Consider the following 22,746-nt stretch of genomic DNA (forward strand, 5'->3'; position numbering starts at 1 on the left):
GGGAACGGGCATTATCTCCGATATTTTTAGCCTAGAAGATATGGACATTCGCACTGCAGTTTTAGGAAGTGTTAACGCAAGCTTCATTGGAGCATGTCATGTAGCTAGATTTGAGTACAGTTTAAGTGAGGTACCAGGTCCACTGACATACTTTATTGATCAAGTTCGTGTAGCTGCTTTTATCTACGAATAATCAATTCTGCCTTGGAACCCCCAATAGAAGGAGACTCAGCAAGCCCGAAAGCAAAGCTGTCTCCTGATAGTTAATGCTCATAGAGCTAAATCTCCTGGCTATTGGAAGGTGTGTCGCTAAACTCACATGGTCCTGCCTGTGAACCGTCCATCACCCTATTTGAGAAATATTTCAAATATACCGCCTTTACATGGGTACGTATCAGCAGAATCTAATATATCACTCACAAGGCACTACGTACAGAACACCCTATCTATTTCAGCTGATTAACTGTCACCGCATCTGCGCCATCCGCATAGCCCACTCAACAGCCTTGAGCACCGCCTGCACGTCATTCATCCGATGAGGCACCTTATGCACGCCCTCAAACTCCACAACGCGAGTCAACCCCTTACTGCAAAGCCTCGCCTCCAACTCACTATGCGGCCGCAGCGGGTCTGACCGACCGATGATGTGGACCGTCGGAATGGATATCCGCTGCATGTTGACCAAGGGGTGATACACGCGCGGGAAGCCTTCCATCCCGCCGCGGGTATTCCATTGCGTTCTCGCTGCATGATCGTGCTCTGCGCTATTGTCCACCAGCTGGCGGACAAGTGCGAGTATCTCCTTAACCAGCGCCGCCTTTTGCCCTGGGAGTAGTAGAATCGCGCGGTGGTTCTTGAGACGCGATAGCTTGTGCGTCACGGCAGATCTATTATTGTCCTGAAGCAAAGATGCTCGCTGGAGCTCCTCCATTGTTGTCTTATCTTTCTCACCCTCCTCCTTGTGCTTTACCTGTCTATAGTACCGGGAGTACTTTGCAATAATGTCCGCGTTAAACATCGGATCCGGCGAAATAGAGAGCACGGCGCAGAAGAAGATCGCAAAGCGAAATGGCGGCGGACGGTCGGGATGACATATCTCATGGTGGTAGAGCATAGAGAGGGCGAGTGAGGCTCCTTGGCTAAAGCCAATGACTCCGTCAAAGGGCCCATCGTCTTCAATGACGTCCTGAATGAGATCATGCGCGTCTCTCACCTGCGACGAAGATAGCCCCTCGTACCAATTATAGAAAGGGCCCGGCAAGTTGGGAGGGTTTTCTATGGTGGAAAATGATAGAGACAATCAGTGAGCATTTTGTATGTAAATCGTGCAGATATATTTAACGAGCGATTGAACCCCCGGGGCCCGAGTACAACCGGACGGGAGCCTAGTAACTAACTACGACGTACCTTTTGCGGGCCCACATGATATGGGACCATCAAGAAAAACATATTCGTGGGACTCGCCGATCATGGCACAGATGAGGGACATCTGCTTCTCGAATATCTCGGCAGATGCACCCCTAATTCCAGGATTTCAGCCGATGAACACTCCCAGAGAATGGACACAAAATTGTACCACGGGTGCAGACAGAGAATCTTCATCTCGTGTGTATTCAATGCGGGCGATTGCAAATCAGTGAGAATGACGAGATTAGGCATGCTATATTCTTCGGTAGGTAGAGGTATTAGATATAGGAGTTCGGACACAACGGCATTGAGGAGTTGCCGGGGGCCGGGGTCTCTCAGGCCCAATCGGCGTGTATTAAAGGGCCCGAAACACCACCACCCATGTGAGCAAGAGTAGTATACAGCTATCTCGTAGAACTGATCTCCTCATTAAGAAGACAAAAACGACCCCCAGCCACTTTGTAAATTTGTTACTGCAGGTAAAGTACGAGTACCTAGCGCGTTCTCCAGACATCCAGATAGGAGTATATGTGATATGTGTACAAAATGACTCGGACACGAGGGGACATTACGATGACCTCCTGCTTGCTAAACCCGTACTACTATTAGTAGATCTTCGTCAGCCTGAATGCAAACGCGACGGCTCCGTTGTTGGCGTTGAACCAGCTGCCGGGTAGCGCGGGTTCCTTGGTAAGTTGCTCCCTTGTTTACTATCTTTCCTGCTAACTTTCTTTTCTAGCTCGGATTCTTCTGTGAGCCATTCAGCTTCTTCTTTCTAACCTCACCGATTAGTTCTCCTCTGGAATATTGTTCCGGCTGTTCCCGTACGCAGCTCTCGGAGTCGGATAGGTCAGGTGATATGGCATGGGTCGACCGAGGTCTCACATGCGCATAACTGTAATACCTGCATTGCCCTCCCCATCGCCAGTCACCTCAGGTTATGCCCCGCCTGTCAGCCAGCTGTGAGGATCCCCGATCTCACACTCACCTGCAAGCTTGTAATTGTGCGCGTTCTGAGTCTATTGACTCGGAGTTCTAGTCTTTTACTGGATGAGCGAGCGGTATCACTTCCGGAGAATCTATGCCTAAAGCGCACTAGGTTGGATTCTGACACCAGCCAGCCCAACCAGGCCCGCCCTGCCTGCCTCAACCTGGCATTATAATAGAGGATAATGGTAATAAGCTAAGCCCCTTTTTTTTCTTCTTTTTTTTAAATCTAACTAATTAGAGTATTTCAGGTTCCTGTATCCTAATAGCATTGCACTGCGATGTCATTACCCTTCTGGTATAGGCGATTTTGAGCTTTTCCGAAGAAACTTGCTATGTATAACTGTCAGGTATAGCCACTCTAGCAGGGATCAATGGGTCTTACTACCTAGCCTAGCACTTGCCTGCTGGGTTGAAAACTAACTTGACTACGACAGCTGCGTTCGACATCATTCCTGCTATGGTTCAGTATTATCCAGTAGTCCATTTTGATAGAGTGTGTTTCCACATTTCTTTGCCTATACCTAAGAACCCTGATTACGCTAGAACTCGGTGTCCTTATCTCCATCGTTTATCTTTATCTCTTAATGAATACTGAACCCAATTATTGGTTGTCAGAAGAGCTCCTGACCTGTTTACCGCCGTCTGGCACCTTCCGGGGTATGCGATCTGTGGAAAAATCAATAGGTAATCTTACTATGGTGGAGGACAGTCTTTGTACTTCACTTCATAGATACTACTATCTTCAAGCAAAGTCCAAGAAGAAAGAGGCCTGCAGAGACTAACAAAAGAATACTAGATACTCTACTAAAGCTGATATAGATCGTCTTGATCTACGCCAAGATATATCCTATATGTGCGTGCTTTAAGGATATAAAACCTGCCATAAAATGAGTCGTTGAGCTAGATACGGAGAGACAATAAGAATCAGTATACCTTACCATAGAAGTACCCACACAAGAAGACTGGTACCACAGAGATAAAGGATAAGAGAAAAGAGAGAAGCAATTTTCTGTCCTCTACTGAAACTAACAGACTTTTATAAAGCTAAGACTGCTTGTCCCCCTATCACAACGGCGAATATTGCAAATGCGGTAATTAGATCAAACATTCTAAGCCAGACTGTATCAATAATAATGACACCGTTCTTGGTTGTAAGTGATGGATATCAACGTCAACGCGATATAGGCTTTAGAATATCTCACAATGGATTGCTTGTATTCAATGTTGCATGTACGAGTTTAATCCAGGAATTGCTCTTCATGTCCTATATGAACTTTTTGCATGAACTGAAAGTGCGTAAAATGGCAACTTTGTGGTTTTCACCTCACCAGTCCTTATCTACGGAAAAGGGGGGTAACTAGTGGGTCTTACGCGTAAGCTAACTGGACATGAGCAAGTTAGATGTGCAAACTTTTGTTTCCTCACGCTACATCTTGTATGTGAACTTCATTATCGCTTTCTCAAATTTTGATTATTCATTTGAAGACGTGGTCCTTAAATATAAACAGATACGTGAGGCCCTTACCTTCGACTGTAGTCTTCCGACAAACTCAACATGATTATATATATCGGACAAGGGAAACTTAGATTAAACCATTATAACACTCATAACCCCCTTTAGAATCAACGTACTACTCACCATCTATTTCGTCCGTCTCCTGGCTAGGCTGGAGTCGCCTGAGAATCCGCCGGCGCGCCTCCTCTGTCCTGAGCCTATGTGTAACGAACTGATTAGGGTCGCCAGGCGCCATTAGAGTATTCTTATTGTTTAAGGTGAAGGAGAGTCGAACAACCAGTCGCTGCCGGCGCTAGGCTCCTAGTAGACTAGTGCCCGCCGAAATTCAGGAGAACCGACGCCGAGTTGACCACATTCCGTGGGTTGTAGATCTAAATCAAGTGATTCAAATATTCAAGTTATGCCGGCCGGACGAGAAAGCATTCTGTGCGCAGTTAGACCAGGCTGTGCTCCAATTCAGCCTTACCATTATCCAGCATCCAGTATCGCGTTGAAAGTTCGATTCGGTCCTCATCTCCTATACTGTGGTATGGTTTGGGAGCTTTACCTAAGGGGCACAGTGCATGATGGAGAATTAAACATCCATTCTATCACAGTTGAATGATAATTGCTGAATAGTGATTATTGTGTCCATGTAAGCAGAGACGGTTAACGGTAGAGACACGGAGATAAATACTCTATTTATTATAATCTGAGACGAATAATTATTAAATAATACTGTCTGTTCTTTATCACGGCTGCTCGAGAACCAACTGCTTAGATTTTATATTAGCTGGATAGAGGTAACCTCTGCATAGATCTACTGGTATGTGTTATGCGGAGCCGACTAGTCACTGTGAGTAAAGCTTGAAAGGCTTATAGTTACTTGCCTAGTTCTACTGTAGATTCTTAGAGTGTCTCTTGTACATACCGTTGCTTTGTGCAAGCCTTACTGCGTGTTCAGTTCCTGTTGAGTTCTTGCAGAACGTGTTTGAAGTGCGTGCCAAGTCAGTCAGTCAGTCAGTGCTAGAATGAGTGAGCCCCCCTGCTTGTAGGTTGGATTGTTTCTTTTTCTTTTTCTTTCCTTTTTCTTCTCTTCTCTTTTCTTTTCTTTTCTTCTTCTTCTCCTTTTTTTTTTTTTTTTTTTTTTTTTTTTTTTGGATGACACGTTAATTAATTACAGCTAAAAAGGAGTCTCAATTACTCATCTACAATTAATTAGTTTATTCAAAAGAAAGGCAGTTAATGTAAGAATTGGAATCCTACAAGACCTACTCCCAGTATGTGTGTACCTGACTATATAGGCGACTCTAGGCGTCCGCACAGCATCTGCCGGTAATAATGGCCTTATGGATTTGTTTTGACCTTGTCCCCTGGAAATATTCCTTACAGTTAAACATCAATAATGTCACGTGACTTATAATCCCATAAATAGAGAACCTTCATGTATTTAGATACTCAAGTGAGTCCTTACCCAATCATCATATTACATACTAGAACCTAGTTCTATCACATACACTACCTACCTCTCCAATAGATAGATGGTCCCCAGGTAACATTCATCGTTTTACTGCACGAAGGAGCATTGGACGCCTAACATTAGTTATCACACCTGACTAATCGATAAAAGCTCAAATGACGTGTCCACGACTTCTTTTAGTTTTTCATCTTATAAGCAGCTTGAACCCCGCTGTCAGCTTTGCTTTTCAGCATTTTACAACGCAACAAACGGCATTGAAAAACAACTGGCCTCTCCAAAATGCTATCAATCCTCAAGCACATATACCCACTACCCGAGCCTCAACCGAAACGGTCGAGGCCGCTACGAGTAATTTGTCTCGGCCTTCCTCGATGTGGAACGGATTCGCTTAAACGCGCACTTGAAACTCTTGGATTTGGCAAAGTGGCACATGGCTTCGAATGGTGGCTTCATCATCCAAACCATAGCGTCCTCTATTGCGAATTAATACTACTGAAGTTACAAAACCGTATGCCAAGCCCAGACGTCATTCGAGAATGTTATTTCGATCGACTTCTTGGTGATATGGATGCCTCCACAGATGTTCCTGCAGTTTGGTTTGCAAGCGAACTTCTCCAAGCATATCCAGACGCCAAAGTCATTCTGAACCGGCGTCGTGATATACAGGCTTGGAAAAAGAGCTTCCGCACATCGGTATTACTAATGATGCAAAGTTGGCTATATTGGATTGCTAGTTGGTTTAACGCAGAGTTATTTTGGGGTTTGTGGCTGACTCGTCTCGGACACCAAACGCTTCTTTTCAATGGCGACTTCGAAAGAAATGCCGAGAAAGCATATCGGGACCACTACGAGGGTTTAGAATTGACATTAAAAGCCAACAACCGAGATTACCTCGATTGGTCTGTAGATGATGGCTGGTTAGATCTCCTATCCTTCAGTCGCTCAAATTATATCTAGCTCACACGAAAAAGGGCACCTCTATGCAGCTTCCTTGACCTACCGGTACCAAACACGGCGTTTCCAAGAGGCAACATTGCCTCTGAATTCATCCCGAAATTGATGACCATGGACAAAGAACGGCTGCAAAAGGCCAAACAGAATGGCCAATTCTGCTTTTCTTTCCTCGCCATACTTGCGGCTGGATGTTGGTTGCGTTGCACTTGAGGAATACTGTCTGATTGTGGCACAGTTTTGACCCCGTCACATAGACACTGGCGGATTGGTAGTTCCATAACCTCTCCATGTCTCGAACACGGCAATTTTGTTGTTCCCACTGTGCGAATGGCTCGGGCTCTAGGTGTTGTCCCCCGCTGGTAGCCTTTCCACTATCTCCTTCCACATGACAAAGGCTCCATACAAACCAGTCCACTTCATAATAACTAGTTTGTAAAATTAATTAAAAAAAGATATTTAAAGATATTATCACAGCAATATGTATACAATCTTCATACCCAAAACTTGCCCTATACCTTGTAATTTTCCAACTCCTTCTGGGTCCACTCCCAAAGTTCATTCCGCAACGTGGTGTCCTGAGAAGCCTTGGTCATGGTTCCAGGCCAGCCAACAGGCTCATAGTAGGCACCATTTGTGAGATTTTCGCGCTTGGTAGTGGCCACCCAGCACATATTGTATGCCCCTTCCTCGGGAGTGAGGGATTTTCCACGCGTGCTGACTGCCATAAACACCTTGTCCATCATACCTAGGTGAGTGCCGCCGATGTCAGTAGCAACGGCACCTGGCTGGATAGAGCACGACATGATGTCCGGGTAGAGCTCGGCAATCTTTTGCGAGTACCAGGTGTTGGCCAGCTTGCTCTGCATGTAACGGCGCCAATGTCCAAAGAGCCCATTTTGCGGTGTCTTGATGGTGTCGTACGCAATCTTGGAGACGCCCTGGAAGGCGCTTGAGGTGGTAGTAACGAGACGCACATCGCGGCCAGCGGCAGCTGTCTTAGCCATGAGGGGCAGCAAGTACTTCAGCAATAGGGCGTGGCCCATGTGGTTGGTACCAAACTGCACCTCGTAACCGTCCTTGGTGAGGCCTGCAGGGACTGCCATGATGCCGGCATTGGCGAAGACGATGTCGAGCATGTCGAAGTTAGTTAGAAACCTTTTGGCGGCAGCTGCGACAGATTCGAACGAAGCCATATCGCACTCCAAAAATGTTATAGATACTCCTGGTGAGGCCTTGCGAACTTCGGCAATCACTTCGTCAGCTTTTCTGACATTGCGGCCAGTAAAGACAATGGAGCCAGGGTTGTGCTTTGAAAGACTGAGTATTGCAGTCCTGCCAATGCCACCAGTACCTAGTCCTGTCAGACAAATTCATCCGGTTCGCAAAATTAACATACCCCCAGTAACGAAAATTATCTTGCCGGCAAGATCAGGAATGTCCCTATCCGGCTTAAACTGCACTCCCTTGGGGTTGATTCTAAGGTCGGACATTATGACGATATGTATCAAATTGAGGTGCTGCTGAAATCCCTAAAGGTTGATCACGCGCTTTATAACAGCTACTAAATTTAATGCTTGCATCAAGTCCATGGTTGACCTAGCCGGATTAGCAAATCGTCATCATGGGCCACTGGCTGATACCACAAAATGACCATATCTCCGAGAATCGACCAGTGGCCGAACCTTATCACGTAGCTGACCCGGCCTTAGCGGACATATTGTTACTTCAGGGTAATCCGGTCGCCGCCTTTGAGTTTGAAAGAGAGCCTCATATTGACGTCAAGATAGCTTTTTGAGGAATTAGGCAAGAAAGTAGTGTCATAACTTTTGCATATTGCAGATTTGGCTAATCTATTTCGGCTAGCTTAACACATAATTAGTTGGCGTCATCTGCTGACTAGTCCGGCATTACGGAGATCTCGCTGACTTAGCGTCGGCCTTAGGCTGATGACCGGCGTTAGGATGTATTATGAATTTTATGAATATTTATGAATGAAGCTTCCAACAATTTTGTGGTCCCAGTATCTTTCTTTACTCCTTTTCCTTCTAGCGACCGGACTTTAAAGTAAAAATTGTGCTATCTCTAATGTTCATAAAGGTTCTTCATCATTTATATCCGACATACTCCGCTGATGATAGACCCTACCTTCGGCTGATGACGCCAGGTTTATCTTACGGTCTTTTTTTTGCGGGTTCGAAAGGTATAACATAAAAGCAAAGCAAGCGCCACTTTCACTTCGACCTTAGAGTAACTATTCCTAAGCTAGTTGGCTCGTTACTCTAGAATTCAAACCCCCAAGCGACTGAAAATATCGACAAACTTCGAAATGTTGGACTCAAGCACTGTTTGGTTTAGTATGTGAAAGAACGCAAGACTTGAAGCAGTTCACATCAGCTAACTAAATCCAGTCACAGGATGCTCCTCTGGAGTGGGCAAGTCTTTAGCGACTATTATCCATCTCGCAGGCCACCGTGTCGTGGCCACCGCACGCAACGTGGATACGCTCTCCTACCTCCCTGATGGACCAAACGTTCTCAAGCTTGGCCTTGATGTCACATCCAGGGAGGCTATTCTGAAATCTCTCGCCACTGCCGTAGAGAAGTTTAGTCACATTGACGTTGTCATCAACAACGCAGGGTACGCACTCATGGGAGACACTGAGGCCATTCCTGAGTCGGATGCTCGGCTTCAAATGGACACAATTTTCTGGGGCCCAGTCCAGATCACCCAAGAGGCAGTTCGCATTTTCCGAGAAGTCAACCCTGCCGGGAAGGGTGGAACTATTGTCCAGGTTTCCTCCATCGGTGGCTACTTGACTTTTCCAGGGGGCGCATTCTACCATGCAGGGTAAGCCTTCATTCATTCAACATAAGGAAATCATACTAATGTGAGAGCAGTAAATTTGCGCTCGGTGGCTTTACCCAGTCCTTCGCCAAGGAACTGGACCCATCCTGGGGAATCAAGTTTATGGTGGTCGCCCCGGGTGGCATTCAGACGAAATTTGGCTCCAGCGTGCAATTCGCAAAGCGACACCCAGCGTACAATACATCGAGCGGCCCGTTGAATCAACTCATGGAATACACAATGAACCCAGCTATGCAGGAAACTTTCTCCCGGCCCGACCAATGTGCCAAGGTCCTCTTTGAAGCTGTTGTAGGCCAGGACCAGCGACCCTTGCCTTCGCGACTGCTGATGGGAGCCGAGACTATTTCACTTTCTGAAGCTGAAAATAGAAGAGTTTTGAAGGAGATGGAGGCTTGGAAGAAGGAGACTCTGGATTGTTCGCCTGGAAGTGGCGCGAAAGACTTCCCTGACTTTTGAGCAGATTCTATCAGGGGAAAGGTTGGCAATGGGCCATTATTATATTTCTTATTTTTATATCAAATATGTAAATGGTCCCTGGGTTTAGATATTATTTGATTATTAAATTAGAGGTAGAATAGGCTGAATATACTTAGATATTATTTATTATATAATAGTAGAGTAATGATATATATTAATATATTTAATTATATAATAATAAAAGTTTATAAATTTTATAAAATACTTATCAAGGCTTGGAAAGTGGGAATGTCGAAATATACTATGACTGTATATGATTCCGACCAACAATACAATTAGGCAAACTGTCTCCCAGTAATCGATCGCCTTTGTCAGGAATCTTAACCAGTTCTCTTTTACGTTGCTGGAGATAAAAAGGTCAATAGGTCGGGAAAATGAGAATCATCATGGCAACGCTGAAATTTATGCCCTTGGTGTCCTGATCGCGTGTACACACTTATGTCTTAGATAGGAACAAAGGACAACACTTCACTCAAACTAAATACACATAATGCTCTCCCTTCCACCGGCCAGAAGTTCGGTTGAACAACGACCTTGCATGACACATACCAAAAGAGTGAGCCGAGGCGTCAAGCTCAGTGGCTCTTGCAATCAACTGCACCACCACAGCATTGGTCCTCATTATTCTTCCAGATACAGTTGTTCTCCTGTGCCTTCACATCGCACGGCACCTCGGTGAACTCGAAGGGAATACACGCCTGCTTATCATTCTGGTAGAAGGTCATGGCAGGCGTCTGCGACGGGCAAGCCGGACCCAAACCATAGTCAAACCCACCCAGGCAGTACTTTCCACAAGGCCACTTGGTAATGGAGAACTTGCCGGCCCGTGCGAAATTGGCCGTCTTGCCAACGTGTGCGCCGTTCTTGTTGGAATTGAGCCAGCTATTCGGGTGCGCCCCGTTGGGCGGGTTACCGTGGATATCCATGATGTACACCTGATCAGCCGGGTTGATGGCCTCCCCGGCCTTGCACGCCTCGTCCTTGCAGAGCTTGAAGCGTCCAGATTTCACGGCAATGCTTTCGGGCGCGGCGCGGTAATAGTCGCCACCGTAGCCGAGGAGATTGCCGTTATCGCCTCTGAAGGTGTAGCATTTTCCTGGGATCGTTAACAAGTGTTCCCCATAAAGTCTCTAAGATGAGGAATCATCCGCCATTGGGCAGTAGGTGAGGGACAACACATACCGGTCTCCAAGCCTGAAGAGCACTTAGCAGGAACACAGGTTCCATCCTCGTCCTCTTTAGTCCCCTTGGGACAAGCACATTCTCCGTTCTTCAGCACCTTGCCGTTCTCACACACCGGCTCCGGAGCTTGGCAGGTGGCTCCGTCATAGGTCTGACCCTCTGGGCAGCATGTATACCCCGTGTCCTTGGAGCCGGCGAGATCATGACCCTCAGCACAGCAATCGAAAGCCGTCTCAGGAGACCCGAGGAGTCTCTGCCCAGGGAGACAGCAGCCAGCATACTTCTTGTCGTCGCTGAGGCTGAGCTTCTTATTGTCGCCTTGGTCATCGCAGTCAATGGAGGTCTTGAAGCCGCCCTCGACCCAGGTGATCGAGTTGCCGTGGATGGACGAAGAGCCTTGGATTTCCTTGACTGGGACATTGGTCGTGTATGTCTTGGCGGTGGCCAGGGATGCCGTGGATAGGAAGATGGTGGTTACAAGGGAGAGTGAAAGAGATTTCATCTTGAAAGATAGACTCGGGCGTGCGTTCGCCGAATATATAAATGAGTGTGTTGGTTTGTTAGGAGAAAGAGAAATGAGCGTGACTTTTCGTTCTGATAATGATGGAATGTTGAGAGCAAACGAGGTGTGTTCTGTCCCCTTTTATATCCGTCGAAACAAGGAGTTTCATCATCGGACCTCCCAGTTGATTCCATCTGCACAAGGCTCTTCTCCAATTGTATGAAGACGATCTTCGGACCTCCATGTTCAGCGCAGCCACCTCTATCGGGCTTCAGTCAACATCCATGATGTTCATGACAGGGGAAAGTGAGCATCAGTCCCCGAATTGCATGGCTGGCTGAGATGAGATGAATATCCGAAGTTTGAGGTGTTCTTTTCTTTTGCGATGGCTCCTCTCTGCGGGGATCGCAGAGATAGACGCAACCCAGCAAACCCCGTCCTGCAGACGAATGACGCACAACCAGAGGCCAGCCAATCATGACCGTGAAGCTAACATATTCGTGCAGGACATTGAAGTTCGTCAGGCGGCTGGAGAGAATAGGATATTAAGAAGTATGCTTTCAATTCGGGCTCCTGCCAACTTTTTTTTATTGCCTTTTTCAGAAGAGGGTTAAGTGTGCAGTCAGTGGCGCTGAAGCATACGTTTTGACATGGTAGCAGGATATGTCAATCGCTGTGTTGCTCCTTGAAGAACACATTGCAGATGCCCTTCTGACAGTAGGAACATGAATGCCGCCCTCTTACTGAGTTTCATAGCAAGCGAAGAATATTGCTTTTCTCGTCTACACATCAAATTACCTAGTCCCGCACTCCCCTTGGGTCACAATAATGCGAGCATCGGAGCTGTTCCCAAGGGTATCATTACTTAAGGGCGTAGACCAACAGACTCATGCACAAAGACTCAAGCACAACTTGCAAATACTTGAGATTGTCCTGGCGCAAACCGGCCAGATATTGGCAGGGCGACCTGCCCTGTGGAGCGGCCATTTAGGCGATGCAGATTCATGGGGCCTCAGCTCAGCTGCGCCCATGGCTAAAGTGGGTATGATTTTGCTTTTTGATGGGGCCGGTGGAGAACTGGCTCGCCTCGGATGGATCCACCGCGGCTGAACTACAGTAGTCTACTACGGAGTATTCTTTTCATGTCCCCAAATCCACCTGGACCTGCATCGTGCATGAGCACAATATACCCCATAGTCCCCAGTCCCCACATAGATGCCACCCACCTGCGACCCAAAAATGAGGCACAAATAGTAGTGGTCCATGTCACTACCCCACAGACGATCGATCTTGTAGTTTAGCGAACTCGGAGAAGAGTAATGGAACACGGTGCCCATAGTAGTAATTTGAAAAGCAAGTCATTGATTAGGCTGAGGCAAGAGAACGATTATTCAATAGTCAGGGCTGAATTTGAAAATATGGGACTCCTTCTCCACCCCTTGGCAGGTTCTCAGTTACCTGCATTCATTTCATCTTTGTTTCTGTTAGTTCAGCTGTTGACTTCTTGGTCAGCTAATAAGTCACGGCAACCTCTGCGCATGCTGTGGGTGTCGATGGACAACGTAGTACCTATCCAATGAACTACCATACAAAAGGAATCTCTTTCGAAAATAAGGAATTCCAGCCACGAATTCTGTACGAAAACTGCAATAGGACCATCATTTGCTGTACTAGACTGGGACTGTAATCATCATACTGTATTCATGAAGGATAAAAGTAAAAGGCTCCGAAAGAAAGACATGTGAACCTGAAGAAAAGATTTGCGCTAGCAAGGTGTGTACGATGGTTCTGTGCTGAACTTGGCAAAATAATCGGCCTAATGAAAAAAAAAAAAAAAAAAGGTTCAAATTGATTCTGGGAGATAAAATTCCAAAAACACGTTCTCAATAAAGGATGAATGTTTTCCACCACCAGCCTGTCTTCAATAGAGTATGATAAGAAAATGTTGTATTTCCCGTCTACACCCACTCACGGGTCTTTCTCATCTCCCTCAGAAGGTAGCCTGTAGCTCCTGTGCCATACCGCCCGAAAGCGTCGTGTGTTCCTTCTGAATCGCGTGGGGCAACTCATACATCTCATATTTCTTCAGGTACCACTGTTTCGCACTCGAATCATCTCCATTGCTGTCCTCGAACTCGGTGGAGTCCGAAGCTCGCAGGAAGTAGGAGATAGAGTAGCGATCTTCGGTTTGGACACGGCCCTGAGGCAACACGCGGTGCAATGCAGAGCGCAGGCGCTTGTTCGAAAGAAAGCGCAATGTGTCGCCGACGTTGACAATTGCATGACCTGGCCGGGGGACCACATACTTCCAAGTAGCATCATCCGGAGAAAAGACCTGGAGACCCCACTGCGGCGCGTGGAGGATGGTCAAACTCCCAATATCGGTGTGCATGTTTTGGCCGACTTTGTTCGGGTCTGTCACGCTGGGAGGGTAATGGAGAAAGTACAAGGTGCTTTTTGAGCGACAGTCGTCCCGGTGATGCGTTTCGAGCCGGGCGTCTCCTTTGAGACCCAGTTCATCCGAGATGCAGTCGAGCAGAAGCTTCGAGATGAAATGGCATGCGGCAGTGAACTGGTCAAATAGAGCTAGGTTGTCTTGTGCGACAGAAGGGAGAGCCCATCGACCATCCAATTCAAATTTTCCGATCTAGCGTTGTTAGGGTCGGAACTGAAGAAATATATATATTGTGGGCAGAGGGCGGTTTCTTCAAGGTAATCAAGTTACTCACCTTTAGTGCCTCAAAGCCATCCTTGAGGGATTGGACGGCTCCTGACTGGTTCCCGATGGCTTTGAATCTGTGTTGGATTGAGCTCAAGATCAGCCGGTGAAACATGAGATAATGCCTGGGAGAAAAAATGCAACAACTCACCCATGTGAGAGAGATACAGTAGGGGTCATTAGCTTGACATGCTCAGGCTGGGAAAACCACTTCTTCGTAATAGAGTCGATCTCAAACAGGTCGCTCCAGAACGTTTCGGAGCCACCATGTTGAAGATCAAGGTAGAAGAAGCCATCATTTTCACAGGCGGTGATAAGCTTCTTCAACTCCGATTGATCCTTATCAAAGAGCTTGATGAACTGGATGGTGGAGAGGTCCGCCGTGGGAACATCTCGATATTCTGCGGGACGAGGAGTAGCCATTGTGATATCGAGTCCTTGATATGAGCGCAATGTATTCCTGTTGAAGTCGATTGAGCTTGTAGAATAGTAAACATGCTGGTGATACTCTTCTTCCTCCTTGGGCTGGCCTTGAACCCTTTTATCCTTCGAAGGTAGCTGAGCATAATCGGCAAAGGTATCACTTCATCCGGCATTCTAGACCTACTCAATTGATTCGGCGTTGCTGCCAACTCGGCCTGCTTTGCAGCGGGTCTCGGAGATGCACGCTACGCGGAACTACGGAACAATGTAACGCTTGATGGTGCAATTTGCGGCCGGAGCATTTTGTTGCACTCTCTTCAATGCATTCGGAGCCGGACTCAAGCCACAGCGGCTCGCCGTCCTCCGGTGGCGTTCTTACGGACGGTTGGTCAGTCGGTCTTTCTTACCGACACCTTGTAGGGATTGGAGAGGCAGAGCGATTCTTTCGGATGAACGTTTAATTTTCCGTTATTAGGCTGGACATAAAATATACCATTTTCTCCGAACAGAGCAGATATGCGTCGACAAGAATCATCAATCTCCACTAGGAAGGAAAATAATGAGATAGAGGGCGGTACAAGGTAATTGCACAGCTGGTTGGAGAGACCAAGCTCACGCAAAGATACAGCTACATTCTCCCAATTATACTAATCTGCAACTCGACTAAGTAAAAGAAGGCTCCCAAAGACCCCCGGCCTGCTCAAATGCTCACAGCGAGGAGGCGTTGAGCTCGACAGTTGGAAGTTCATGTATTATGTTATTCATGCTACAGTTCTGAACGCGGACAACGGAGTTGATAAGAATTCAGATCTAAGAATTCTTGGTAATATAAGACTCAATACTGATTATAAAGTGCAGGGACGCCCAAATCCATGTTCCTGGTAGACAGCGTGGCGCGTTTGCGGTCAGTGTTGAGCACCTGGGCCTTCCACCATAGCAATCGAGACCCCTTTCATCCCGTCAAGCTCCCTATAGTCCTTCATGCCGAGACCATTTGAGAAGAGAGGCATCTTGTTCGTGGTTAGGAGCATGACTCGTCGAAGATGGGGCCACGCTTGTAATTTCTCGTTCATAATCTCCAATAGCCAGCGGCCGAGGCCTGCCCCCTGATGTCCCTCCAGAATATACACATCCGTGAGATATGCGAACGTGACATAATCGGTGATAACGCGAATGAGCCCAATCTGCTTGAGAGGGGTGTTATAACCTGCCACGGAGTGAGATCGTCAGTGTCAACAATTGATTGTCCAAATATCTATGTCTAACGTACTTTGTGAAGATTGCAATGTAGCTGTGCATGCTCCGTTTGGGAAGGAATCACTGGGCGCTTCCTGGTAAAGACCAAAGCAAAGTGAACCATCCAGCGCCCTTTTAAGAGCATCAGCTGGCAGCTGACCAGCCCACCACACCATGTCTGATCCTAGAGCAGCATTGATAGCATGTACCTGAAGCAAGCTGGGATCCGTCGAAACCAGATAGCCATCACGCCTCCAGCTCTCCACTTTCATCATGACAATATATATTACTAGCTTTCCCACGGTTTATTCGCACGAGAAATAGTCTTGAGGAAATTAGAGATATGTGAACCAGTAAATAGATTACTAGTAGTTAAACGCAAGAAGGGTTAAGATGGTCATAAACATCAGAAGACGAGTGGGACAACATTTCCTAGTACCGCATTTACATAAATGATTGACTATATAGGCTGCATTGACCAGAAGCTCCTTATCTTCTCGAAGGCGGAACGATTCCTCCGAGCCCTAGTTCAACCGGCCCGTTCTTTCGCATGTACCGTAGGACTTGATGTTGCAATATAAAATCCATGCATGCCCCACCAGTCTGTTCGGAGTATTGCCATGTGCTTTATCCGAATAAAGCTCCGAAACCCACCCTGGACCTACTCAGAGCGGAACGGTTTATTGGGCGAAGATGGAACATTGAACAGATTCTCCCCGATTACGAAAAGGGTTTCAATGTAAATGTAAATGATATTCAGCCGACATTATGATGAAGGCGATGGCGTAATGTCCGACGCTATACATTCGGAACAATGTCCGGAAACGTGACAGGCGCAGAAGCAGCACACCCTCGAGCAAAACAAGTGCTTCCTGAGAAAGATATGGATAGAGGACTGCCCATTAAGCTGAAGCTGGTCCGTCATATTTCATGTCGTTGTTCATAAACTTTCAGGCAGGGCTTAGCAGGATACCCCGACCAAAGTTGCACCTTCTTTCCCTTATACACAGGATGACACTTCACCAACACGTCCAGGCGGGCCCAACTCGCGAGCAAGAACTGGAAGAGGTAAGCTTAACCGATTTGAGTGTATGATACTCAGGATTAACAAAAGTATATCAGCTTGTGAGCCTCATTAAGTCCATCTCTTTGGAGAAACTCCGCATTCCTGAAGGCACGTCGAAGCCGGTTCACCTTGCCAGGGATGACGCAGATGATTCGCTGAGGAGGCTTCAGCAATTCCTGGAAGACTTCTCTGGTCAGAGTCTTGAACAAGAAGGATTTGCAGATGCCGTTTCACTGCTTAGTCAAAGTTCGATCAACAATTCGTCCCCCGGGTTTCTGGGAAAGCTGGTCTCAAGCCCTTCCCCGCCGGGAATTGCTTCCGATCTTCTGTTGTCCCTGTTAAATAATAACGGGCACGTGTGGCGTGCGTCACCAGCCCTTACCTTGATCGAACAACATGTCAGCAAATTCTTGGCCGGACTTTTTAATCTCGAAGGTCCGAATGCTGGGGGGTTCACGGTGCCGGGTGAGCTGCTGCGAACATGCTCGCCTTATTAGTTGCCCGCAACATCCTGTCGCCTGAGTCTAAAAGCCAAGGCGTCACTCCTGGAAGATATGCTGTGTTTGTGTCAGACGCAGCCCACTATTCTGTGTCTAATGCAGCACAGATTGTAGGACTGGGCCAGGATGCTGTTGTTAGGATTCCAACTTTAGAAAATGAGACTATGGACATGGACTTCCTCGAGGCTGCGATCGAGACTGCAATTCAGCGTGGCAGGACGCCTCTTTTTATTAATGCCACGGCTGGAAATACAGTGAACGGGATGTTTGATGCCATTGATAGAATAGGACCAATTGCGAGAAAGGCTAACGCCTGGTATCACATTGATGCATGCTGGGGAGGAGCTGTTGCATTCTCGGACAACCTAAGGCACCTTATCAAAGGGAGTGAGCTTGCCGATAGTATTGCTTTCAACCCGCACAAAATGTTGGGGGTTCCTCTGAATTGTGCGTTCCTTTTGGCTCGCGATCTGCGATATTTTTGGGTCGCCAACAAGCTTTCTGCTGGATACTTGTTTCATGACGACAAGTCGGGAACAGCGGACCAGGAAAGAAATGAATCCGCTAAAGACAACGCACGTCTGGACTAGAGAAGCTCCGCCCTGCTACATAAAGCCCCCAGCATTTTTAACATTCAGGATATGGCTTCATTAACCGGGCAATGCTCCCAACGCTCTGATGCCACAAAAATGTTTCTTCATTGGGTGTACTATGGGACTGCCCGTATTGCTCGCAACGTCGAGCGAGCTGTCGCGAGTGCACAGCATCTTGCAAAACTTGTTCATGAAAATAAGCAGTTGGAGCTACTCGGGGACATTAATAAAGTCTTCGCCCAAGTCTGCTTCTATTGGACGCCTACAGCAGATATCAGAGTCTCCATCTCCGGAGCTCGTAACCCTACCGTCAACACGAAGAACACCCACTTGCTATATAAGGAGATCACCAAGGAAGGATGGAAGATAGATTACGCACCATGGAAGGAGAGAGGGGATTGTATGTAAATTGCATGTAACCATACGACATCGCGAGCCACGGTTGAGGAATTTGTACTGAGATTGGTACAGTTGGGAAAATCCTTGGGATTGTAGATTCAGCGATGTTGAAGATCACCCACTCATTTATCCATTAAGAACATGAAAAGTGATAGTATGTACTACATCCAGCTTTACTCTAGAACACAGTGTAATTGATTCGATAGTCAATGGTTTGGCGGAGAGGGACCACATATGAAACAACACATGTTCCCATGAGCTACTCCTAATTCTCTCACATCATGAATTCACCTTCATTATTGTATGTCGAATGATAACCATGGTATTGCAGTCCTAAAGTTGAACTTTCAATCCTATTCCCTTGCGCTGCAGAACCAGGGAGCTCAACAGCTCGCTAGACGATATGTTCCAGGGCCCGTTCGGACATCGGAACATTTACGCTTACCCATAAACTCCGAAAGTCGGAGTGTTTCTCACTAGTCATCCGGAAAACATGTGCCCCGAACTATGTTGTAGGATGATTTCCTGGTCTTTGTTTTGGTTTCGTCCAAAGTTAGTCACATTATCTAATAATGGACTCTTACCTTTCATCTCCATGGTCCTTCTCGTCAGACAACGTTTTTGACATTGCAGCCACATGGCCGATCAACACCCAACGTAACCACACATAAGCTGAGGGCACCCTATCATCATCGTCAACGACCTGCCCATCCGAAAGATACATGAGAACCTCGGCAGAATAACAAAACAATGAGTGAAAGATGCGACGATCAAGATGCAACAATCTCGGTGTGGGAAGAGCTTTCACCCCCAGACGGAGGTTGGAAGGCATGGCTGAGCGGTACAGTGCCTCGTGATATCCCAACTTCATTGTTTTGGTCTGATTGTGAGCTTTCTCTATGGCATAGTGCTATGTGGCCATCTTCTCTTCATGAATACCTGGGGTGTCATCAACAGTTTTGGGGTATTTGAAACTTATTATACTACTTTGTTGCACCGTTCAGCTTCAGATGTTGCCTGGATAGGCTCTATACAGGTCTTCCTTAGCTTTTTCATTGGAGGTTTGATCGGTCGCTTCGCAGATGGTGGTTTTCCCCGCCATGTATTGGTCTGCGGTACGATTATGATGATTGTGGGCATATTTACTGCTTCGGTTTCTTCACAATATTGGCAATTTGTCCTATCCCAAGGTATTTGCTGTGGTCTTGGCAGTGGTTGCCTTGTTACTCCAGCAGTTTCTGTGGTTTCCACTTACTTCGAACGAAAGCGTTCACTGGCCATTGGAATCGCCACGTGTGGCTCCGTGACAGGAGGGCTTGTTTTCTCTGCAATGGCAAGGCAACTAATACCTTCTGCTGGAATAGGATGGGCCCTGCGAGGCATAGGATTCGTTCAGTCATTTACATTGCTGTTGGTGACAATTTTTATGAAGACTAGACTACTGCCACGCAAGGACGACACGATGGTGGAATGGTCAGCCTTCAAGGAACTGGAATATACATTCTTCACAGTTGGAATGTTTCTGGTACGAGAGAATCTTACCTTTCCTTATCACTTCACACCTGTCTTGCGCCCTTTCTTCATCGAGGATATACTGACTTCAATCCCGTTTTGAGAACTTCTGGGCTGTATTTTTCGGCTTCTACTACCTCGCCTCCTATAGCCGCACCATGATCAATCCTGAGTTCTCCTATACAGACTCCCTGAACGTTCTCCTCGTGTTGAATGGTGTTGGTGTGCTTGGGCGTATGGTCTCAAACCACTTTGCCGACTTCGTGGGGCCGCTGAATATGATGATCCCTACATCACTGGCCGCCGGTATTGCCGTTTTCTCGTGGATGGTAGTTCATACCCAAGGTGAACTATATGCATGGACAGTGGTGTATGGAATCATCGCAGGCAGTATGTTCAGTCTTTTCCCGGCAGGGATATCAAGCCTGACGACTGACCTATCGAAGCGGGGCGCACGTACGGGCATGAATTTTACCATCATTAGCTTCGCTACGTTGACAGGAGACCCCATCGGAGGTGCCCTTATCGAGGCCGATGGAGGCAAATATATAGGTGCGCAGGCATTTGTGGGCGTTTGCTTCTTTCTTGGCGGGGCGTTCATCTTTGCTGCCAGACTATCGAGACAACTAAGGGGGAACAAGGATTGGTGGATCAAAATCTAGATAGATGAATTGTCTGCTTAGACTTGTTGGTACTTCATTACTCTGAAAACGTGAAACGGAGCAAGCAGCCGTCAGACGACCTCTCAGTCCACATTAGTACACTCGTTCCCTTGACGATTATACACATATATATTGCGCATGCCACTGCAGTGAATTTGGTATCGGACCTACAGGGAGGCGCACAGCCAGTACCTGCTATTAGCAGTCTTGCAAGGTAAGTTTATTGCTGTTTGTTTCGATACGATAATCGGGTAGTGCAGTAGCTACTCGGTTGCAATATGATCATCTAATAATTCCCTGCGATGTAGGCGAACTGATTCCTTTGTGTCTGTCTGCGTCTTTGGTCTATTTCGGATCACGAGCTCACTGATTCTACCTGCTTTTTCGCACACGACATGAGCCTAGTCATCACATTCATGTCCAGAGCTATATCTCTGTAGATTTCTATTTACATTCGTCTAACAGAAGCTTGACTTACGTTATTTACATGTGAAACAGTTGTAGTTCTCGATAGGTAATATGATTAGACGCTGTTCTTCTTCCCTTTGCCACGACCTTCGAAGCTCCAGTCAATTTGTGTTGCCATCCTTACCTTGACTCCAAGTTCATTTGCAAATGCGCGAACCAATCCTGGATTCTGTTGAAACCAACGCCCAGCCTGTACGGCATCGATCCCTGATTGTACTACCTCCTCAGCAAGAGTACCTGTTTTGATGCCTCCGACAGCTGTTACCACAAGTTTATCGCCAGTTGCTCTCTTAATCTCTTGGGCTAAATGGACTTGGTATGCAGGACCAGGCTTAATAGCAATCGCAGATTTAGGATGAACTCCCCCCGAACTCACATCCACCAAATCTACGCCATGGTCGGCTAGAATAGGAGCAAGGCGGGTGGATTGTTCAACTGTCCAGCTGTCCGGAAACTCCGAGGTTTCGTCAAACTCAAACCAATCAGTGGCACTGATTCGAACCAGAAGAGGCATAGTATCCGGAATACTAGCTCTGATAGTATCGCAGACCTCGACGAGAAGTCTGATTCGGTTCTCAAAGCTGCCTCCATATCTATCGGTTCTTCGGTTGCTGATAGGGCTCAAGAACTGGTGTAGAAGATATCCATGGGCTGAGTGAATCTCAATGGCATCAAAACCTGCTTGCACGGCTCGCTTCGCAGCTTGCGCAAAATCATTTATTAAGATATTGATCTCTTCTTCAGTCACCGCTCGAGGGACTGTATTTATTCCTTCCTCGTGTGGGATTGCTGAGGGACCAATAATTTCATCTGGCCATCCACCGACTTCCTTGACAGCCATTGCATTGGTGCTCAACCACGGCGCCACTGCACTGGCCTTCCGACCAGCATGAGAAAGCTGGATAGCTATCCTCTGGCTCTGGCTATGAGCAAATTCAGTGATGCGCTTAAGCGGTTCAATCTGCCCATCCTCCCAAAGCCCCAGATCTTGAGGTGTAATTCGTCCCACTCTTTGTACAGCCGTTGACTCCATGATTGATAATCCCGGTCCACGCTGCAGGATTCCACCAATGTGCGTCAAATGCCAATCGGTGGCGTAGCCATCCTTAGCGGAGTATTGGCAAAGAGGGGCTAGGAAAAGACGATTGGGAAGAGTAAGGCCTCGGAGAGTAATCGGAGTAAAGAGCTTAATTGATCCTTCGATCTGAGTGCCAGCTGGAGGGTTCTGGGCCGGTGTGTAGTAGGAGATTCCCTTGGCAGCAACATTGTCAATTACTTCTGCATTGATGGCCATGATTGGAAGGGTCGAAGAAGCAAAGGTTTATAACAACAGGTAACCGGTTTCCAGTTTTTGCAAGTAGATGGGAATGAATTCAATTAGCAAGATTATCGTTCTCCAGGGGTTCCTAGGATGGAGGGCGACTTCAAGATGTGAGAAGGAACGGATGATATATCCTTTAGTGTATGAATTAGGATTTATGGACGTACATTGTGGACGTAGTACATCTTTCCTGTCGGAACATTTGCTAAAGATCGGGCCTCTGTAATTACCACAGGGCGGATTAATAATGCAAGATCACGCAATCGTAGACTTGGTTGCATGTAGCAGGTTACCACATATGATTGGGTCACGGAGCTACGGACAAGGATATTAATCCATCCTCCCTAACCAGGGCTTACTGCCACGCTAGCAATTCAGCTGCCCCTGCTAACTAATAACACTAGGAACTAAGTACCACGGCATACTCCGTCCGTCTCCGATGTTCAGCTCGGCACATAGTAACCAATCGGACATTTGTATGACTGAAAAAAACAT

At 47.0% G+C, this 22,746-nt stretch overlaps 10 protein-coding genes across 10 annotated transcripts; 4 read left to right on the top strand and 6 right to left on the bottom strand.

Annotated features, from left to right (window-relative positions):
* Window positions 1–422: 422 nt before the first annotated feature.
* ASPBRDRAFT_189858 (uncharacterized protein) lies at window positions 423–1,602 on the bottom strand (the record flags this gene model as incomplete). The annotated part of the gene is made up of 3 exons (XM_067620175.1): window positions 423–1,275; window positions 1,408–1,520; window positions 1,577–1,602. The coding sequence occupies 3 exons, from the start codon at window positions 1,600–1,602 to the stop codon at window positions 467–469; spliced, it is 948 nt and encodes a 315-aa protein (XP_067472931.1). The 3' UTR covers window positions 423–466.
* A 4,049-nt stretch (window positions 1,603–5,651) lies between these two features.
* Window positions 5,652–6,725, top strand: ASPBRDRAFT_79673 (sulfotransferase family protein; the record flags this gene model as incomplete). The annotated part of the gene is made up of 2 exons (XM_067629474.1): window positions 5,652–6,289; window positions 6,344–6,725. The coding sequence occupies 2 exons, from the start codon at window positions 5,652–5,654 to the stop codon at window positions 6,534–6,536; spliced, it is 831 nt and encodes a 276-aa protein (XP_067472932.1). The 3' UTR covers window positions 6,537–6,725.
* An 83-nt stretch (window positions 6,726–6,808) lies between these two features.
* Window positions 6,809–7,816, bottom strand: ASPBRDRAFT_189862 (uncharacterized protein; the record flags this gene model as incomplete). The annotated part of the gene is made up of 2 exons (XM_067620176.1): window positions 6,809–7,677; window positions 7,723–7,816. The coding sequence occupies 2 exons, from the start codon at window positions 7,814–7,816 to the stop codon at window positions 6,836–6,838; spliced, it is 936 nt and encodes a 311-aa protein (XP_067472933.1). The 3' UTR covers window positions 6,809–6,835.
* Window positions 7,817–8,652: 836 nt separating this feature from the next.
* ASPBRDRAFT_79675 (uncharacterized protein) lies at window positions 8,653–9,679 on the top strand (the record flags this gene model as incomplete). The annotated part of the gene is made up of 3 exons (XM_067629475.1): window positions 8,653–8,680; window positions 8,735–9,173; window positions 9,224–9,679. The coding sequence occupies 3 exons, from the start codon at window positions 8,653–8,655 to the stop codon at window positions 9,645–9,647; spliced, it is 891 nt and encodes a 296-aa protein (XP_067472934.1). The 3' UTR covers window positions 9,648–9,679.
* Window positions 9,680–10,243: 564 nt separating this feature from the next.
* On the bottom strand, window positions 10,244–11,352 carry ASPBRDRAFT_35748 (cysteine-rich secreted protein; the record flags this gene model as incomplete). The annotated part of the gene is made up of 2 exons (XM_067623380.1): window positions 10,244–10,764; window positions 10,851–11,352. The coding sequence occupies 2 exons, from the start codon at window positions 11,350–11,352 to the stop codon at window positions 10,244–10,246; spliced, it is 1,023 nt and encodes a 340-aa protein (XP_067472935.1).
* Window positions 11,353–13,342: 1,990 nt separating this feature from the next.
* ASPBRDRAFT_139561 (uncharacterized protein) lies at window positions 13,343–14,494 on the bottom strand (the record flags this gene model as incomplete). Its single annotated transcript, XM_067619108.1, has 3 exons — window positions 13,343–13,999; window positions 14,082–14,148; window positions 14,223–14,494. 3 exons carry the CDS (start codon window positions 14,492–14,494, stop codon window positions 13,343–13,345), a joined length of 996 nt encoding a protein of 331 aa, XP_067472936.1.
* Window positions 14,495–15,399: 905 nt separating this feature from the next.
* ASPBRDRAFT_139605 (uncharacterized protein) lies at window positions 15,400–16,002 on the bottom strand (the record flags this gene model as incomplete). Its single annotated transcript, XM_067619111.1, has 2 exons — window positions 15,400–15,701; window positions 15,816–16,002. The coding sequence occupies 2 exons, from the start codon at window positions 16,000–16,002 to the stop codon at window positions 15,400–15,402; spliced, it is 489 nt and encodes a 162-aa protein (XP_067472937.1).
* Window positions 16,003–16,477: 475 nt separating this feature from the next.
* ASPBRDRAFT_669815 (pyridoxal phosphate-dependent decarboxylase family protein) lies at window positions 16,478–18,297 on the top strand (the record flags this gene model as incomplete). Its single annotated transcript, XM_067628820.1, has 4 exons — window positions 16,478–16,662; window positions 16,944–17,261; window positions 17,294–17,825; window positions 17,889–18,297. Exons 1-4 carry the CDS (start codon window positions 16,545–16,547, stop codon window positions 18,295–18,297), a joined length of 1,377 nt encoding a protein of 458 aa, XP_067472938.1. The 5' UTR covers window positions 16,478–16,544.
* Window positions 18,298–19,038: 741 nt separating this feature from the next.
* ASPBRDRAFT_60343 (uncharacterized protein) lies at window positions 19,039–20,462 on the top strand (the record flags this gene model as incomplete). Its single annotated transcript, XM_067628212.1, has 3 exons — window positions 19,039–19,129; window positions 19,197–19,813; window positions 19,905–20,462. The coding sequence occupies 3 exons, from the start codon at window positions 19,039–19,041 to the stop codon at window positions 20,460–20,462; spliced, it is 1,266 nt and encodes a 421-aa protein (XP_067472939.1).
* Window positions 20,463–20,861: 399 nt separating this feature from the next.
* ASPBRDRAFT_49584 (NADH:flavin oxidoreductase/NADH oxidase) lies at window positions 20,862–22,441 on the bottom strand. Its single transcript, XM_067626374.1, has one exon. It carries the CDS (start codon window positions 22,222–22,224, stop codon window positions 20,986–20,988), a length of 1,239 nt encoding a protein of 412 aa, XP_067472940.1. The 5' UTR covers window positions 22,225–22,441; the 3' UTR covers window positions 20,862–20,985.
* Window positions 22,442–22,746: the final 305 nt, after the last annotated feature.

Source organism: Aspergillus brasiliensis, assembly GCF_001889945.1.
Source record: "Aspergillus brasiliensis CBS 101740 unplaced genomic scaffold ASPBRscaffold_34, whole genome shotgun sequence".
NCBI classification, from domain to species: domain Eukaryota; kingdom Fungi; phylum Ascomycota; class Eurotiomycetes; order Eurotiales; family Aspergillaceae; genus Aspergillus; species Aspergillus brasiliensis.

What these genes read in the sequence shown, in the direction of transcription:
- ASPBRDRAFT_49584 (XM_067626374.1), bottom strand. Translation starts at nt 22,224, where the DNA reads ATGGCCATCAATGCAGAAGTAATTGACAATGTTGCTGCCAAGGGAATC.